We start from the raw sequence: 20,803 nt of genomic DNA, 5'->3' as shown, positions 1-20,803 counted from the left end.
AAATACTAATCGCTTCATAATAACCGTAGTCACAATAAACTGCTTCTAAACCGTATCACATTATTTGCTGTCACCGCCGGCGTGCACTTACTACATAACAATGTGCGTAGGAACTAGATAGTTGGTATGATAAGATAATGATTCATTGTTAACTAGGGCGTGTTATCCTTATACATTGTTCCTGAAATTACACAGGTAGCACCGATTAAAAGACAAAATAAAAATAATCACCATTTTATTGACAATATTCCTAGGGCCGTGTAGGGCCACAACTCCGGATATAACTTTGAATTAACAGAAAAGAACATTCATAACCCGACTTTCATAATCGACAAAAATTCAATACTAGAAAGTTTTGCTATACATGGGCATTAACATAAATAATATAGACTTATGTAGGAATAGTTTTGCGAACAATTACAATTTGTTATAAACTAAAACATTATTAGCAAGTAAAAGTGTGATGTATTGCTTAATGTATTTAGTATCTTATTTACACCGTTAATATTAGAATGTATGTAATTACTTCAATTGAATTCAAAACTAATGTTAGTATGGTAACAATATGTTATAAAATACCATAATAATACATTAATATACTGAATATTTGTAATCCAATAGCTTAGAATGTCTTAGTGTAATGTAGAGAGTAGTAAATTTACTCCTTAGGAATGATTTGTCTGCACTTAGATATACATAATGAATATTTATATATTTTGTTCACTATATATTTTCTTGAAGTGTACATTTATATGTACACTTCAAGAAAATATTCTTGAATGGTTATGTATTGTATAGTATCCTTACTGTTTACTTTATTGGTGTTACCAATTATAAATTTGGCGTTGTTAATAGTTTGAGAATAAATTAAATTTTGCCCGAAGCTCCTCACATGTACCAAGATTTACCACAATAAAGAGTATTCTATGTATTATATTATAATAGAGGTCGTGTACCAATTTCTGTTCAGCCGTTATTGTGTTAAAATTTACAAACATCTACCACTACCTACCAATCTATCGCATTTATAATATGAGTAAAATTAAAAAATCTTATTTAGTTCAAAATTAAGTCAATAGAACTTATCTTCTTCAATTCAATATATAAAATAAATTATAAATCTCCTGGGTAATATCGTAGCATAAAAATACAAATAATACTAATTACTTATCTGTATGTTACAATATTCCTTTTACTTATTTTTTCGAAACTACTTATTTATTCAATGTATACGCTAACATACACACCATACATACATAACGTACCATATGTTACCAACATGAAAATGAATATACATAGTTATATTGTATGAACCCAATCAAATGAAATGATAATAGCTATCAATGTTTATTTTGATAAGTTGAAATCCTAAAATTTCTTACGTTTAAGTTACCTACTAACATAATACAATTTAGGTTAATATTATCATTATTATCTTCTAAATATGCATATATTATCTCATGTACTTCACATACAGAACTACTGTAGCTGAATAAAGATATTATAAATGTACGAGTAGTATAATGTCACAAACAATTTTTAAGAAATGAAATAGTTGATAAAAGGTAAAAAGAATTCCCTTAACTTCATGTTTACCTTTAAAATTATATGGTTGACATAAATCATTAACACTATTGTACAATAACACAACCAATAAAAAAACATAAATGCATAATAATTAATCTTTGTACAAAGCTGGAAGTACTTATATTAGAAAAAGAAAATTGTCTATGGTGTCTCAACAGTCAGGAATATTTTTTTTGTTCAGTTAAATGCAAAATTTTACATTTATTAATATATTCACAGTCAATATCTCAGCATTATCGCAGCACTAACTTTGCGGGCTTTCCATCAATCTGCCGAGACGTGCCATGCCTAAGAGTAAATTCACGTTTGGTATATGCAAATAGTAAATCAGTTATGAGGAATATCTGTGCTGTTGCAAAGGATAGAGTTACTCCGAAGAAAAAGTTTGCATTGGCTGAGCCGGAGTATATCCAGAGATGCCAAACTGTAGGTCCAAGAGCAGACGTGATGATGAAAGCACAGCCGATTATAAACTTCTGACGCATAACTGTAAATAGGAAAGAAATGTTTTATATACCAATTACATATTGAAATGTTCATTACAGACAAACAAATCAGAACTTTTGTGAACTAACTAATTAACTTTTGTAAATATAACTTTAATAAAAACTAGTGTTCCTATTATAATTATATGCAATGAGGCTTTGCAAGTATGTAAGCTATGTTTAAAAAAAATGTCTGTTGTATTTTCCATATACATATCTTGCCATAGCCATCAACCTTTGCCATTTCTATTCACATACATATTGCTATTATTATTTGTATGATATTCACATAGTATGGATTCACATGAAGAGAGAATTGCTATTCAGAACAAACACTACATGATTTAATAAGTTATGAATAAATAGGGCTTTAGTGCAATTCCAAATAATACTACTACTTCAATGAAATAGAAGTTTATAATATAATATTCTATATTGTATAGTTCATATATAGGACACTTACATGAGAACAAATGTTTCCACATTGGCAGAAGAGCCAAATAGAATCCAACATCTCCAATGCACGGATATGATCTGAAGATAGTTGACAATGTTATAAGCACTGTTGCTAATAACATGGGTTCCCTCTTAAATTTCAGGGTAAGAGGCACCACATATAGTGCCAACGCGTTAATTTGGAAAGCACAAACAAACAGCAATCTGAAGTGCTCAAACATCTCCGTGAAGAAGTACCAAAATAACCCAATGTTCGGTTTTAAATCTGGCACAGTTAATCTGAAAATAAAAACACATATTATTAATTATTAATTAATGTGGCTTAGCAGCTTTGAGGTAATGGGCACGTCCATCTTGATATATTTGGTTGAATCAATTTAATTAGAAACATAATATTTCCATACCATGCGTGAATAAGTTAATACGTTGAAAATGCACAATGTTCATTGCAGCTATTTGTACTCTTTGGTGAGAGGATTATTTTAAAATTTGACAAGTTGTTTATGTACGGTAATTAAGACCCGTTAACTTACTTATTCACCCTATTAATTAAAATTATTAAACAATCCTAAAGTTTATTATGACTAAAACAAAATAATGTACATAAATATATTTACAGTAGATCGACATATCAACATATTCACGCGTGGTACGGATTTTATTGTGATGATGATATGAAACCTATACTTATATGATGGCAACCATGTTGTATCAAATGTATTGTAGTGTGGCACAATAATATCTTTCACCAGAAACTATAACTTCAAGTCAATAGAAAAAAAGTAAAATAATAAAAATATGTTCATCATCAAAGTATTACTGACTCAAAGTTAGGTAAATGTTTTGTCTTTGATAAGAAGTCTGAAGTACCATACCTTACTATACCATACCATGTAAAATATGCTTTTACATACCATGTTAATATCTTTGAGGTTCATGGTTTATTTTAAGGCTTTCTTCAGTCATTTATAATGTCCATTATGCTGAAGAGGCTTTTTAGTGTAATGAGAAGCACCATAATGTAGCAAAGATAGTGATTTTTTACTTACATGAATCCATATGTATTGTTCACATATTTGTAAGACCCATCCATTATATATGCTGATATGTATATCAAGAAGCCCCAACACAGTACAAACACTAGGAGTGTTCTGATGTAGGAGCACTTGTTGCAACCCTTGTTCACGTCTGCCAGTAAGATGGATATTGGCACAATGAGAAGCACTGGATACAATGCCTGGTGAGTTGCGAGGGCGATAAACGCACAGGACACCACCCTGCGGCCACTGCACGCTCCCCACAAGGACGTAGCTACCAATAAATTCTGTACAACTGTAGTCGTCATGCCAGCACAGTTCAACACTGAGTATGGATTGAACAGGTACACTGAGAGCACATACTCTGGTACTGCATTGAACTGCTCATCACTCAGTAACATGTCCTTTGACTCCTCAGCTACATCCTTCTTAGTCATCTCCTGCGATTCTTTGAACATCTTTATAAAACATTTCGACGTTCGATATAACAGGAATGCTGTTAGAAGATCCAATATCGTAAATAATAACGGTAACAGATACGGCGTTCTCTTCAACAAGTAGTGGAAGAAGACAAGAAGTATTGGTGATTCATGAAATGAGTCTCCTTCATATGGATTTATACCATTTTCATACAAATATACACCTTCAATTAACCTCTTCCAGGAGTTCAGAGGCGTAGCTATTTCTACTCTATTTGCTATTGTTTGCCAGTAATCTATATGTATCAACCAATATCTCACTAAACCGGCTATTAAATATTTAAATATAAGTGCCATTTTGTAAATAAAACTAAATCATCATTTTCAAATGGAATTTGTTTATCTTCACTTCACCAAAAAGCGAAAACAACGATATGTCATTTTTTCTTTCCTTTCAGTCCGCAATCTTCGGTTTTTATCATGAAGTTATAGGTAAATATGGAGAACACACTTCGAATACCTACTTGAAGCAAAACCTATGTATCACCATCTCGCTCTCTGTGGGCAGACCCTCTCTGTCTAAGTAGGGTAACCTTTATTTATTTTGGCACATAGGGCCAATGTTGCCACATTACCGAATCCTTAAGAAATGGGATTATAATTCGTTGAATTGCCAACCCAGATATGCATACGTGACCTACGATTTTGGGATTTTCAATTGAACTAATCATAGTTCAAGTATTTATTTAAAGGTAAATTATTTGACAGTGTTTAACTTCTGGTAAGGCTAGTGTGGTGACTAATTCTAAGAATTTTCTAGGAGATTTAAAGAAGAAGATAGCAATACTATAGTCCACACTAGAAAGAGAGGTCGGCCCACAGAAAGCGGGATGGAGATACGTAGGTATTTGCCTCAAGATTTTGTTCTAAGTGTGGCCTCCATATTTACCTATAACTTCATGGTTTTTATCTATGTTTATTATCTATGGTGTTGATCATAGACTTTTCACATATTTATTTCTTTAATGTATGAAACGATAATAAGGACATTCAGTTTAAACGTCTGAATAAGAAATTAAAATTATCATAATTATTTCGTTAGGTAATTGCAATTATTTTATTGAATTTTATTTTAAGTTAGCCTCACATATTTCTTTTTGTCTAAAATTCGGATCAAGATTAAGGCATTCATGCACAAAATATTTCAGGCGTTTCATTTTAAACTGCAAGTAGCACATTTTGACCAAAGGTCACATTTTTTATTATACTTTATTTAAACATTATGAAATAAATTATTTATATTAATATAAAAATAGTCAAACCTTTGATTCCAAACATAATGCTGGCCATATATTTAATTGGCCGCATTTGTGAACTAAAAAAAGTACCAAAAGGGGGGCATGGCGGCATTGGCGGGAATTGGAAATGACAATGAGAGCACACTGTAAGGTGTTTTGGAATTACCTAATTAAAAATAAGAATAATTATCTGAATTCAAGTCTTTCATTGGACATATCCCATATAATATGTAGGTGAGTGATACCTATTTCTGTTTTTTTACCTATTTGTTTGTTGAACTAAGATTGAACTGTACGAAATTGTTATTCATAGTATGTTCATAGTATTATTCTTACCTAAATATATGTTTATAAGTCACTTAAAAACTTTACGTTGTAAGTAAATAAAATTAATGATTGACATTACCTTCGCATTCGAGTGTCAAGAATGATTTCATTAACCTACTTTTCCATGTAAAACTAAAATTTCATCACCGTTTATTCAATGCAAGAGATAGTTGAATTTAAGTTCATTTTTTAAATTTAGTATTTCGTTAATAAACTAAACCTACTTTGATACGTCGTCCTATCCTATACTATTTCCATCTATTCTATGTAGGTATGTTATATGAAAGCTGGAGATGGAATATTCAATAATGCAAAATAAGAAAGTAGGTAGAGAATTTGAAAACAACGATATTTTATCATTTTATTTAGTATAATCTTTTTCACCTTTGCATTGGTGGATACCAGCCCAAAGGGTGTTTTTAATATCGTGCGGATTTCAACACGCAAAGCGGGATGGCCCCGCATGCGGAATTCCCGTAAATGTCCTTTTCATACAAGTATTTATTGTAACGCGTTGAATACGCACGCGGGACGCGGGGCAAGATCCCGCGCGGGGACCCCGCATGCGCGCTTCTATGGGAGCAGTGTACATGCTATAATGTGTAACAAACGTTCCAGCAAGAATCCTCTTTTCAAACAACAAGCCATATTGCGACCTTGTCTTCTTATTTCGTCTTTTATAAATTAAGTATATGATCAATCGTTTTTTGAGTTTGTTGTCTATTGTACACAACCACATAGCACAGCAGCCCGCAGAAAACTAGATCGTGGACTAGCATGTCTCACGCTGCGTGAAAATTTCCGCGTGCGGGGCAATCAAGCCTGCGTGGTGAAACACGCACTATATTAAAAACACCCTAACTGCCGGACATAATTATCTCCTAGTGACGTTAGTATAACATAATAGTAGTATTTTTAGATTTTAGTAGGTAGATCTTTAAAACGGAATCACTTCACTATAATGTCACTCCCGTGGTGTCAATGGTGTCTATCTATTAAAGAGCATATTTATAAAAATAATAAAACAAAACAACCAGGGTACATTTTTATTTTATTACTTAGCTTAAAAGAAATTTAACCTACCATTCCCTTCCCCCTTATTAGAAAATTACAAAGTCTTTAATTTTGAAAATACATGGATTTACTAGTAGTGATATATTGCAAAAAATGTAAATGAAAATCCTAAATTTTAAATGCAAATCAGAAATTGTGCGGAGCCAGTCCTGAAGCGGACTTTCATTTGCTATTTCTTTCTTTATCACCTATATCACAACATTAACTAATCATTATCGGGCTCATATGTAGCGCTTCTTTCGCCAATCGACATTGTGACAATTATTTAAGAAACTATTTGGATAATATGTCTGGTTATAAATTGTTAGCTCTAATTAAAATCCTCAAAATTACTCCCTAACATACGTAAAAATACTAAAAATATAACACTACATAGGTAAACATAATACTTGCGGTGCATGATATACATAGTTCTAATATACTTGAATAGTATACTTGTAGTAGTATATAGTAGTGTAATAATATTAGGACTTATTATAGTCTCACGGAGCGGTCTAAAGCCGTAGCGTAGAATTTGAAAAATGAAAATATAGTTAAAATTTAATATAGGTTCATAGCCGCAGCGTGAATGATAGTCTGCGGCTTTTGTTGCACAAGTGGACAAATATTTATCGATGTCATTCCGGAGTTTTCGGATACTTCCGCAACCGCGGCGTAACCGTACAAAACTGCGGTTTCGTGAGTAAAAAAAATACTGTTACGCATTCGCACAACAGTGCTATTGCAAACCGCTCCGTGAATTCTAAGCCTTCGTGACGTCGATGACGACAATTATACAAACATTGTAATTATACTTATGTAGGCTTATATAGTATACAACACTTTAATATCACAAATACAAAAAAATAACACTTAATATCCGGTTATTCTATGTGTAATAATAGTTATTCTAATGTGCTATTATGATTTAACAGGAAACAGTTGATTGTAAGGTACTTTCAGGAAAATCTTGTTGGCAACACGTATACCAATCTTGTTCCAATTACTTTGTGCGAATGGCAACAACTCTTTGTATAATGTCCTCCAGTTGTCATTTGTGATTCTGTTCGCCAGAGTTGCTAAAACATAGATAAATAAAATTTTGCTATAGTTTAATTAGGATAGAGCTCTCAGTAATTCATAAAGACCAGAAGAGATTAGAATGAACACGGCTGTTAAAAACGAAGCATGTATCTTGATGTCACTGTAGCAATCTGCTTGGTTCAAAGCAGATTTCTATCATATGTAATGTTAACATTTTATTTTCTTGCAATTCAGCAATTCAATCATAAAATATCAAAATATATTTTTTAGAACAATATACTTTTTGTCGTATATGTCAATATACGTATCAACTATTTTAATAAGAGTACACACCTAGATATTTACATAGTACAGACCTACTACGGACCACCAATGAAGATATATAAATCTTTTTCATTTTACTTTACAGCAGGAGCAAATGAGCTTTCAGTCCACGTGATAGTAAGGGGCGACTGCCAACCATAGGTATTTCTAATTAACCCCAGATAAGATTGATATCTCTGAAGTGGCACCATGAAGGGTTCTACCACCTTTAAATCCTTAATGGACAAACAATATCGGTTATCGAAATACGTTCATAACCATCACTTACTGAGTTCTCTGCTGTCAGGGTTGTCATTGGTTAGTTTTGACTTCATGTCACCGACGTCGGGACGCATGTAGAAGGAGTTGATTCGTATATGGGTTTCGTTGTTTATTTTCTCAGGAATTCCATCCAACTTCCAGGTATATGTTAAGTCGGCTGAAATATAAATAATCATATAAGACATAGAAATATATTAAGTAACAAACATGGGCCCATAAGTTTTTAAAATAAAACATTGACGCTCATTCCCTTGTGTTGTAGTAATCGAACAATACGCTTAGATATACCTACCACTAAAGCCGTAGGAAACTAGTAGGGGTAATGTTTCCAAGAAATCCTTAACCCAATATTATATTATTATATGCCATGTAATAATGTACATATACAAATATACATTATAAATGTACTAACGCAAATATATGACATCATAAGATACTTTAATGAATTATTCATCACTGAAATTAAATAACGGATTTCATATTCAGTTAATTAATGGTCAATAAAAATTACTTACAACCTTAACGCATATCAGACCCTTTTTTTACGTTTAAAATAAAGAACGAAATGTCTTTTTTTATAAAGAAAAAATGTGGTAGGTTATAGTGATTACTGATTAGGTATATAAATGCAAACATTGTTCATTCAAGAAACGTGTCCGACTAAAATTTACATAAAATAATATTAGAAGTTGCTGTTGCATATACTTATTTTTTAAAGGCAACTAGGAAGTTTAATTCTAGGTCAACAAAAAATCTCTGCCAAGGCGATCACATTGTATTTCGTATTCTATTATTGTCAACCTCACGTTTGGTACATTATGTCATTCTTTTTGAAGGTGGTGAACCCTTTGTGGTTCCACTCCGGAAACACCACTGCTACACCTTTCTCAGTTCACCATGTTTAGCGCTGTTCTAATTTGAAGGGTTTGAAAATTGAGACATACTTGGGTATCCGAGGCGTTCCAACTCAGTTCCTATCTTTTTTTTTTGTTTTCGAGGGGGAAACGTACGAAAGGTACCCGGTGCCGTGGAAGCGACACTTATTCGTGGGGGATTCTTACCGCACTAAAACCCCCCCGGTGGCCGTCCTCGGCGCTGCGTAAAGGACTCGGGATGTCCAGAAGAACTCAACCGGAGTCCCCTTAGTGCGTTGCCCCGACGGGCTCCGTCCAGGTGAGCATACCGCTCGCCACACAGTCTGTTGTACACGACGGGGTTGCTTGCCGGGCGGTTTGAGCTCCCACTCTTGCCGCCCGCAACCCCGGAAGCCCCGCTTAGTCGCCTCTTACGACAGGCAGGGGAAACAGTAACCCTATTCTGGTCCCGGAACAACAGGGACAAACTCAGTCCCTATCTAGGGTTGATTACAGTTGTGTATAGGCGACAGGGGTCTCATTCTCCGGTGAAATGCATGCTCAGTTGCCACTTCTATATTATAAATAGCAAAATACTAACTCATAATGGTGTCGAAGTCTCCGCTAGCATTGACCTGCAGGGAGTTGTAGCTTCCACCGCCACTGTATTTACCCTTCGCCTTTATTGTTGGGCTGAACATATCGACTTCCATGTGGAAGTTGTCTTCGTCTGCTTTTAATCTGTTCCACAAAAAATAATACAATATTAATCTTTACCAATATGAATAATTATTCCAGCTGTCGTATATCTATTCCGTACCCAAAAAACTCTAAACTAGTCGATGGATTGAGTTGAAATTCTTACACACACCGTATTCCTATAAGTACTTACTTAAAGGAATACAATGTGTGTAAGATACCTACTTAGGTAAGTAAGTATGTTAGTTTTGTGTAGGTAGGCGTAAAACTAGTGCTAGTCCGCTCTGAATATACAATATACATAGAAAGGAATCGCGTCCCCATAGCAAATTGTATGACTACACCTGCTCGCAACAACTTTAGAGCGGACTAGCAGTTTGGCGAGGACTCTAATATTTAAGTAAAAAAGGTAATGTACATTTAAACATAATGCACATTAGGGAATGCGTGAATAATGAATTATCACGTTTATCAATTTAATAAATTGCTATTTCAGCTGTAATAAATTAGAACTACTTAAGATAGTACACAAGTACTTCAGAGTATTACGACCATTATAAACGACTTAAGAAAATTATGTGTTAATTACCCGATGAATTCTAATTAGAGTCATTGTAGATTTGTAGCATGTATACACATGAGAACACCATTATAAGTCAAACAAAAAAAAATGTACCTTAGTAACATGTTTCCGAGAAAAGTGTGATGATTAGATCTTACCTTACATCGCGCACTTTAGATTCTTTGAGACCTGACACGTAAATATCCTTTATAATGACTTTAGCCATTATCTGTAAACAAAAACAAATATTTATTCAAACAGATCTAGAATTATATCTCCTAGAAATATTTGAATTCTGAATTCAGTATAGGTATACTGTGTAAAAATAATTAATTTATAGTGAAATATGTGGTAACGTGTGATGATTTTACATTTAATTTAATTAAAGAAGATATATTAGGTATGTAGTGGTGATATATTGCTAATGTATAAATAATTTATTGCTTCGTGATGTAAGCTCTATCCATACTTGAGCCTTGACCAAGCAAATTTCAGCTCATGGCCAAGGCAAAGTATTGTATAGTATCTTACTCACATTTTAAATGATATGCATAAAATTGTAAACAATAACATGTATAATTAATAGGTATAATATTTTTTATACTACTACCTTTTTACATGTTACATGCAAAATTTGTAATTGCAATAACGTAAGCACAGAATTGTAAAAAATATCAAAATAACTTATGTACTTACAAACAAAATTACTAAAATGTCGAATGCAAAATTGACTCTGGTATTCAAATTTATTTCGCATGCACGGCATTTGCACCTTCCTTTGTCATTATAATTTTAAAGGTACGATGTACTCGTATGGTGTATAAAATAATTGAAACTTTTGTATGCGAGTTAATGCATTAAATTATAATATTTATTTTTATTAAAAATAGATAAAAACCTACATACGTATAATGTGCAATGTGCATGCTACAGATTATCAAGGATCGCATGTAATTGTGTGAGATAATTTGCCCAGGGAGAACAAATGGTGGGTACCTACTACCTCTGTGGCCTCTATTACGAGTCCATGAGAACAATACAAGTATGTTTTTGAAGGCGGGGAAATACGTTTTAATGATATACCTTTGACATAGTTAATGGTTACATCGTGACATTATGCCTAACGACATGCGGTAGACTGTGATGTTGTGGTGTAAAGCTTATATTACTATTTATTTTTTATCTAAAAATATACTAAGCCATGTTTTTTTTCAAACCTTGATTCGACTATTGGTACAAACAAAATAACCTATGAATTATACACAAGTCATCTAATTATCATACACAAAACATATTGTTAGAATTAATTAATAAAACCTCTTCACTGCATCGTTAAGTTCTCTTAATTTTATTCCCATACAATTCCTAAGTAAAAAAACTATAACTAACATTTTTGCTCTCAATTTTTAAGCATTAATTACATTTTAACTGCAAGTAACAATAGTATTTTTTTTTAAATAAGATAGAGTCCCCAACGATTTACGATTTCTGTTTAGTTTCTATTTTACATAAGTCCCATAATTTAAGGAATTGGTGGTAGAGTTTAAAAGATGAATTATGTTAAACATCTATTCTTAAATTATAACAACATTTTTTACAGATGTAAACGAATTATACCTACTTAAAGTCATATTATTACACACATACATTAAACGATATAACAATAACAATCAACTTTTTGATTGAATAGATACCACTGTATTACCGGAACCGTATAAGATTAAGTACCTGCTGTGTGTTTGTCATGGCCTATTTTTCTTAAACTTAATGAGTTACTTCCTATACTCCTCCTATATCCTAGACTATTTTCTTCAAACATACTTGATAGATTCCTATAAATAGGTATGAAAATCGAGAAAACCTTAATTTAAAACTACCAGAAATCTAAAGACATGGATCAAAAATGTAGAGCGTCATTCGTAATACGTAATATAAATAAAAATGGTAAGTATTTACAGTCCCATGGGGACTCAGTAGGTTAGGTTAGGTTAGATATATATCCGATTGTCACACATGACTACATTATTATTAAAATATAAAATAAAAATAACACTATTTAAGTATGACATGAAAGTAAAGTATCTTAAGAGTGTTTATTTGTTAAAGAAATAGCGCATATAGAATAGCATTTGAAACTCTTCGATAACTACGAGTAAGTGTCGGTAATAAAAAAGGAAAATGTAAATGTATACTAACTTGATTATTTTTATATTCCATTTTTAACTCCTTTTGGTGGTAGGGGTCTATTGCGGGGACGCCCAACTCCTTTATACCACCTGCGAGGTCACTCAGACCTTTTTGCACGGCGTCTACTAGGCATTCGTTGACATCAGGCGAATTTCTGTCGCACACATTGAGATATTTTTCTGGAAAAAATATTTAATTTAGTATCACATCATATCTTTCTTATATGAGACATGGATAGTAACTTTTCATCGAGTATGACAAATGTTTGTTATCTATAAAACAATTTAAACTAAACAATTACCGAAAAGTGCGGATGTAATGTAGGTCTCTTAAAAAGTAAACATTTTAATACTTATAAATATGAATAGTAACTTGGACGTATATATTTCCCAACGTAATTCTATCAAGGTCATTTTTAAGTAATTCTTATGACCATTACCTTAATTGCACGACTACTGTAACTATCGAAAAAACGATTACTTTAAAACTTTAAGGAAAATGGAACGTATATTTAATAAACACATTAATGCGTCTATATAAAAAACCCTTTATATTATGAAATCGTAGGTGTTCAAGAGGCACTAATAAAATGAGTCAATATTAATTTATGAAGTTCACATCACATCAACAACCCATTAATGTCCCACTGCTGGGCACGGATCTCCTCTCATAATGAGAAGGATTAGGCCATAGTCCACCGCGCTGGTCAAGTGCGTATTGGTAGCAATGAAGAACAAAAAAAAAATTTAAACAATATTTTAATGTGTATATCACAAATTTCATGTTTTTATAAGATTGAAGTGTCAAACGATTGCAGTCCACCTGACTACGACGGTTACTGACCATCATGCCAAGCAAAGTTCAGTTGGTAAACTTCATACTGCGTACCTTTGGAAACAAACATGACATAAAATACCTCTGCAATAAGTAAGAAAAAAAAGACAATGTTTTTGTAACTTATATTTATCATTCTATTAGAATGTAGCATGTGTTCGTCCATTCTTCGTTTTTTATATGCATGGAGGTACCTACCACACAGCATAAAGGTATACTCTACATAGTTACTCATGTGCAATTGTATGCCGAAATAATCCATGACATTAACAATTTTGAGCATAAGACCCATTACCTAAACTATCATACTATCAGCTAGCCACTTAACCAATAACCAACCAATCAACTACTTGATATATAAAGAATTTGACTTCCTAAATTCATTGTCAATCAAATACGACTCGGGAATTTCAGTTCAGTTTTGTGCCAGTAACTTCTGCGTACCTACTAGGTAGAGTTTAGGTATTTCTATTTTGATTCCACAGTTATAAAACTAATTTAATGAAAATTATTTAGATTAACACACAAATTTGGCTGATTTACATATTACGAGTATTATGAGGCAGGAAACGTAGTTCTCAAGAGATGCAGCGCATCAATGATCGGCTTTCAGGTTAAACTGGTCTGGAATTGGTCACAGACTTTCATGGTGGCAAAAACCACTTACCATAATAAAATAAAATAAAATAAATAAAATAAAAATTAAAGTAGGTAACCCGGAAAATCTTTGTTTGAGATTTTCGCACTAAGTTAGGTATACCAACCACATTATTAATTAATTAATTAACATAAACATGAGGAAAATAAATGTTGTAAGAACATAATATTTTTTAAAATCCTCAGTATTAAGTGCTTAAGTATGTAACGAACAGTCTACAGTAATTACATGTTAAATCAAATGCTAATAACTTTGTTACTACATACCTACTACATTAACTACTTTCAATACTTTATTAAACTCAATTTAACATTAAAATTAACCTTAATTATTAATGTTTACATCCATTAATTCTTATATAACTAACAATAAGTCTTATTATATCAATTAACGTAAGGTTAATAGATATTCATACTTGTTTATTCACAAACTGTTATTATGGTCTGTCATGTGCTATTTATGATTCATTAATTACAGATTATGATGATATAAATGTTCTCAAAAGCGACATTAGTTCTAGAAGTAATTATCCTAACAATTAATCGTGACATATACCGAAGCCATCAAACCTTATCACGTTATTGCCGGAAATGGCTTGTTTTCAATAAGTACAAGATGAGATTGGAGCTCACACTGGCCAAGTGGTTGGTAGATAGAGTTCAAAGGACAAATTTAATAAATTTAATCAATTATAATTATGACCGTGTTCATGTTAATTTTTAAAATTCACATATGTACTTAACTTTGTTATTCCTATCAATTTATTACTTGTTTAAACGACGAAAAAAAATGTGAGCCGTCACGGGACGCCTGGCAGATGTGAAACATCGACATTATTTTGTAAAAGTAATATACAGAAAAGAACATATTGTGATAGGAACTAAATATGTCATAATGATAAAATAAAATATTACGATTTTTTTCCAGATAACGATGACTATTTATTGAATTCGCCACGGCATGCGTCGCCACGCCAGAAATCGGTTTTACGTGCGGCTATAGATGTTTCACATCAAAAATCTTTCTAAATCCTTTTTAAATTAAAATTCCATATGCTTACCAATACAACATACCTATTTACTTATTATTCTTAATGGCATATGAATAGATATATGAAATATCAGACTACAGTAGGTATTGGTAGGTACTTGAAAAAACATGAACATCAAGTAGGATAGATAAACAAATAAGTTTTTGTATGATCTTTTTATAGTGTACAAATATTATAATTACTATTTTAGCTACAAAACTTATTGTTTGGAGATATGCACAAAAATGCAATATCATTAGAGGACAATTATAGAAAAACGTTTTACTAGAACGCGGACCTTCGGAAAAACACATTAAATCTAATGATTATTATTTATATAATAAAATCAGTCTATACATAAAATATAGTATTATTAATTCGTAGAGGGCGCCGGAGGACATTTTGGGAGGCGGCAAAATTAGTTTTTCACGTATTATATAAGGTGTCTCCGACTGTTTCACGACCCACGCTACGCTACTGAAAATAAGTAAGAATCTGAGGATTTTTCTAAAGTTTTTAAAGACTTGAAACATTTTTTAACATGTCTGTTAAAGAATTTATTTTCTGTTTTCTATAATATAGTAGTGGCAGAAGTGCCTGTAGTCCACCAGATAGTAAGTTGATACTGTCGCTATTGAACATCTGTAATCAACCCCAGATAAGATTAGATTCCTACCTGAGGACTACCTTATACGCTAAATTACGATTTTGTCATACTATGTGTCCAGTTTTAATGATCTTAGATTACAATAGATTTATGTACTTATACCTACCTTTTTTACGTGGAGGAAACTTCAAAGGGTACCCGACGACGTGGGAGCGACACCGGGTTATGTGGGATTTTTACCGCACTAACTACCCAACCCCCCTCCCCTGGGGCGTCCTCAGCGCTCCTTTACGCTCTGCCAGTCTTTACAACGGTATGCAACCACACATACCGTCGTCCTTCCCAGAGTCAATTACTGGACGGTTCGAGCTCCCACTCCTGCCGCCCGCAACCCCGCAAGCCCATTTTAGTCGACAGGCAGGGGATACCGTAGCCCTATTTTAGTCCCGGACCTACAGTGACAAATTATACCTACCTATTGAGGAGATTTCAGTAAAACTACAACATTTTTTTATAAGTAGATAGAATATGAAATTTGTATTATTAAAATCGCAAAATTAATAGGCATTTTGATATAACTAGATAGTTTGACGTCTCTATAAAACACATTGTCAATGTTATCATACAACATGGATCCTATCAAATGGCCAGATTTTCCGCCTGTCAAATTCTTGCACTCCGAGCATTAACAAAGGTAAGATGTACTTAGTTTATTTTAAAATTTTCAAAGCATTATCTCTACAGAATTCGTCAGCCAGCGTACAAAACCGGGGTCATAGTCAATTATGATTATAATAAAAGAGTAATGGTGTCATGTCTATTCAGGAGTCACGCGATTACTAGTGGACGGATATTGAAGCGGGCATTGTGATACACACTACCTAGATTACTACCTACACTACGAGGAGGACACTTTTATCTTTTATCCCGGAAGAAAGGGCCCAACGGAGCTTGGGGCTGCTACCGACCGCGCTCAGTTTCTCAAGCGCCGTAAATATTCTTCAATTATAAAAGATTACCAATTTGCGGCGCTTGCGAATGAAACCTTTGGTCTATGGTCGGCTGACATGAAACTTTTGATGAAAGATATGTCCCGCAGGCTTATCCTCGCTTCGGGTGACCAGAGAGCTGGCAGCTTTTTTGCCTAAAAAATTAGCCTCGCTGTACACCGAGGTAACGCTGCCAGCGTTCTGGGCACTATGCCACAAGTGGGCGAGTTGAACGACATCTTTATCTTATAAGTTTTATTAATTATTTAATTTGACTTACTTTTATTTAATTTTAATTTAGTTAGAAGATTTATAATGTTAATGCTTGTAAATAAAAAATGTTACCCAACGGAAACTGTTTAGTTATTATACGTCGGTCAGTCAAGTTACACTTCTCACATCAAATGTTTTTTTATACTTTTTATTGTTATTCGAGAAGCTCAAGCTTTTGAAGGTAGAACCCTTTGTGGTTCGACTTCGGTAGAACCCTTTGTAGTTCGACTTCGGCGGCACCACCGCCACATCTATTTCTACCTAATAACAGCAGTGTTAGGCGCTGCTGTGTTCCGGTTTGAAGGGCGTGGTAAGAGAGACAGACTTTTCCGAGGCGTTCCAGCTTAGCCCTCAGGGGTAGCGGCGCATCTGTGACCAACCTCAGGTAGGATTATCTAAACATGGGCAGCAGTAGCCACTTACCATCAGGTATACTGCATGCTCGTCTGCTACTCCTATATTATAAAAAAAGCTCAGATTGCAAAAAATAGGTAAATGAAATATTCTCATATGTTGGTACAATAACTCTAACACAAAACGTTTGTAAAACATCTTAAATAAATATAAATTAATTACGGCAACCACCGTTAGGGTTTATAGGCAATCCTTTCAATGATAAATATTCATCTTGACCACGCTTTAATTATAGGGCCAGTTCTGTGATACTGATATTTATACTTAATTCATTGTGAATAATTGCCTAATTTCTGCAATTGAGCACGAAGTTCCTGAGTACGAAGAACCCAAAAAATATTAAATATTTTCTCCAACACTAACGTTATACATATTACTATGTTTAAGCATAAGACAACTCGTCTATTTAAACAAAGTAGAGTTTCATAGAAATAATCCATGCGTGTTTAATATACTCGTAATACAATTATACGCTCTATCATTAATTAGAAGTTCAATGACTGTTTTGACCAATTCTACAAACCTTGTACATAGTAGGTACCTTCACTTGACATTCGCGATACCTATTCACATACTTGTTGATCGAGGTAGTTCAAGTATAATTTAAATTTTTTTTTGCCTACTGCTCCAGTTGTGCGTGTAAACATTAAACTTTAAAAGATAACGTCTTTAACAGATTCGCGCAGGCGATTAAAGTAATAGTAAATGTTACTTCCAGTTACTTTTGTAAAACTACATCTGAATTGATTACTTTGGTACTGCGATTATGCATTTTTTCTTATCTGGCCATAGATTAGTAAAGATACTTCGCCGCCTTGAAATTGAATGAAGCCACTAATAGCTTATTTTCGTAAGTTCTTTTTTGAATTCTTGACAAATAAAAACATTTTTAGAGAAAATTTACGAATAAATAACTAATACTGCGTAATTTACATGAATGTACATAATAAATAAATAATGATTTCAAATATTTTAGGGATATTTTAGCACGGAGACGTGGCAAAACTTTTTTACGCAAGTATTTCAATTCTCAAAACTGGGTACATTCTCTAGTTAGGAGTGAGTAATCTTTACTAATCTATGTATCTGGCATATAATATTTTCTTTCTTTATTTTCTAATATTAGCTTTTATTAGTTTATTATTCAATTTAATAAATGGCACATTCTAAACAAATTTAACGAAAAAATATGTCAGTAAATTCTTATAGTGGATATTTTTGTCACATATATTACGATATAATTATCGTATTTATTATGCGTATTAGGTATTATTTAAACTTTTCTATTACGTAAAGTGTGTATATAAAACATATAAAAGAAACATTCACATTACCGTATCATACTTAATATGTATAACAACGTATTTTTTCGGTGTAACAATATAATTGGAAAAATATTCTTAAATATACAACAAAATAAAAGTTAATACCATGAATATTGTTACGCCAATTACACATTTGAATAGTTAAAAAATAAGAAAATATATTTGTTTATACTGTTATATTAAAATAAACAAAAAACTACTCACCGATATCGATATATCCATAGGAAGTGGAGAATACTGTTAACAGCAAGCAGACTGTACGCAACGACATCGTGGTAAATACTGCCGAGTGTTACTTAAATTATTAAAATACTTTATATAACTTCTGTAAAGTGGTTTATGGAACTGTTACGCGATGTGGTTTCGCATCGTTTGTACGCAGCGAGGTCTTCGGCAGTCAGTTTAACAGTGAGCAGAGATTGCACAAACCAACTCGCTCTCAATGTCACCTGCTTGTTCTTCGGAATATTATGATGAATACTTAATAACTTAAATCTCGCCTCGCTTTGTTATTATTTTGTATTCACGGAAAACAGTTGCAATTACTCTAATTAAGATGATTTCAGCTGTGGTAAGTAACTATAAAAAATATTAACTGAGTTTGTTTTGATACCTCTTCCTTTTAATGTTCTGTGTTGTGATAAACATAAGTTATTTTTTTTTGTCTTTTCTATTTTTGTAATACTGTAATAATAGGAATTACATTTTTTTTATAATATAGCTACTTGCAAACTACCATGCAGTCCATCTAATGGTAAACTGCAGCTACCACCCATTATGCCGCCATAGCGTCTGTAATCAACCCCTGATATGATAGAGTCCTACACGAGGTCGGCTTCAAATGCGTTGCTACCTTTGTTGACTAAGTTAGAACGCCATATACAATATACATGTGCAACGCCTTGTATGACTAACCTTACCACATCTTTCAAACCAGAATACATGAACACTGCTATGAGGTAAAAATATGTAGGTGTGGTCGTACGATGGTGCCTCCGGCGTCGAACCGTAAAACACGCAAGCAATTCAGCACGTTAGCCAAATATCTTATTTTGTTAAGCCCATTTTTTTCTGATTGAACCTAGGATAGGTTAAATTAGAAAAGTGTTGTGTCACTTAGTAGTTAGCTGGATTAATCTTAATCCCTGACGGCAGTCAGGTATCCACCCTACCTATCTATGAGCTTATTAATCGGTACGTAGAAATCTACAAGTTTTAGACTCTAGGTTAGTCTCAATGATTTGTCCCTGTAGTCTCGTGACCAGAATAGACCTACGGTATGCACTGTGTGGTAAAAGGCGACTAAAAGGGGGACTTCTAGGGATATAGGTGTCAAAAGTGGCAGTTTGATCCGCTAAAGGATGTAGGTATGTTTGATCGGGATCACCCAAAGGTGTAGTGGACGTAAATGTTTACCTAGGTAGATCCTGATAAGAGCACCACGCTCATAAGATGCCGTTTGTGCTCCGTTGAAGTCATCCAAATAAGATTTTCACATCGGAAGACTTAGAACATGCGATATATACTTACCGTGTTTAACAATATAAGTAGATTTAACTAACACAATGTTATAAATGATTTGAATTTAATAAGTGAAGGCAGTGCTAAAACCGGTTAAATTTTATTTACTTATATGTATAATGTACATTAAATGATTTAATCGCAATGCTAGAGATCGTATCATTATATAAGGCATAAAAAGTGTGTAATAATTTTAGTTCACTACGAATGTATAGCAACACGATAGAATACACAGGGACTCAAATGGATATTACATCACAAGTCAATTACGCTTTAACCACTAACTAACTAATTATTACTTGTCTTAAGGAATGTAAATTTCACGAGTTTTAAAGTTCTTCACAATGTATTGGAGTAATTCCTGAGCTCCAGAGCGGTGATCCAAATCCTTCACATTCTGTAGTCTGTAAATGCTGTAAAATAAATAACCTATATCAATAATTTTAACATATTCACGTAATATGTATATTATATCTATACATATATATAAAACGTATTTCTATTTAATATTCGCTATTTCTCTATAAAAATTATACAAGGGAAAGAAGTAATAGGTACC

The 20,803-nt window shown here is 33.0% G+C and overlaps 2 protein-coding genes across 2 annotated transcripts; both read right to left on the bottom strand.

Annotated features, from left to right (window-relative positions):
* Positions 1-1,324: 1,324 nt before the first annotated feature.
* PIG-U (phosphatidylinositol glycan anchor biosynthesis class U) lies at positions 1,325-4,454 on the bottom strand. The gene is made up of 3 exons (XM_073087950.1): positions 3,578-4,454; positions 2,536-2,807; positions 1,325-2,074 (listed from the first exon to the last, which is right to left on the bottom strand). Exons 1-3 carry the CDS (start codon positions 4,339-4,341, stop codon positions 1,821-1,823), a joined length of 1,290 nt encoding a protein of 429 aa, XP_072944051.1. The 5' UTR covers positions 4,342-4,454; the 3' UTR covers positions 1,325-1,820.
* A 2,187-nt stretch (positions 4,455-6,641) lies between these two features.
* On the bottom strand, positions 6,642-19,136 carry an-0147 (juvenile hormone binding protein an-0147). Its single transcript, XM_073087939.1, has 6 exons — positions 18,928-19,136; positions 12,603-12,772; positions 10,565-10,635; positions 9,747-9,886; positions 8,299-8,448; positions 6,642-7,741 (listed from the first exon to the last, which is right to left on the bottom strand). The coding sequence occupies exons 1-6, from the start codon at positions 18,992-18,994 to the stop codon at positions 7,584-7,586; spliced, it is 756 nt and encodes a 251-aa protein (XP_072944040.1). The 5' UTR covers positions 18,995-19,136; the 3' UTR covers positions 6,642-7,583.
* Between the last annotated feature and the right edge of the window lie 1,667 nt (positions 19,137-20,803).

This window comes from Epargyreus clarus, unplaced genomic scaffold, assembly GCF_041222505.1.
Source record: "Epargyreus clarus isolate Ecla_fem2 unplaced genomic scaffold, WU_Ecla_fem_2.2 ptg000003l, whole genome shotgun sequence".
Classification (NCBI taxonomy): domain Eukaryota; kingdom Metazoa; phylum Arthropoda; class Insecta; order Lepidoptera; family Hesperiidae; genus Epargyreus; species Epargyreus clarus.
This window is presented reverse-complemented; position numbering and strand designations above follow the sequence as displayed.

Excerpts from the sequence above, each read along its gene's own strand:
- an-0147 (XM_073087939.1), bottom strand. The coding sequence starts at position 18,994 with ATGTCGTTGCGTACAGTCTGCTTGCTGTTAACAGTATTCTCCACTTCC. Across the intron at positions 12,773-18,927 it reads CTATGGATATATCGATATCG|AAAAATATCTCAATGTGTGC; the intron begins GTGAGTAGTTTT and ends TATTTTTTCCAG. Across the intron at positions 7,742-8,298 it reads CCCTGACAGCAGAGAACTCA|CAACTCTGGCGAACAGAATC; the intron begins GTAAGTGATGGT and ends TCTATGTTTTAG.
- PIG-U (XM_073087950.1), bottom strand. The coding sequence starts at position 4,341 with ATGGCACTTATATTTAAATATTTAATAGCCGGTTTAGTGAGATATTGG. Across the intron at positions 2,808-3,577 it reads AACAATACATATGGATTCAT|ATTAACTGTGCCAGATTTAA; the intron begins GTAAGTAAAAAA and ends TTTTATTTTCAG. Across the intron at positions 2,075-2,535 it reads GTGGAAACATTTGTTCTCAT|TTATGCGTCAGAAGTTTATA; the intron begins GTAAGTGTCCTA and ends TCCTATTTACAG.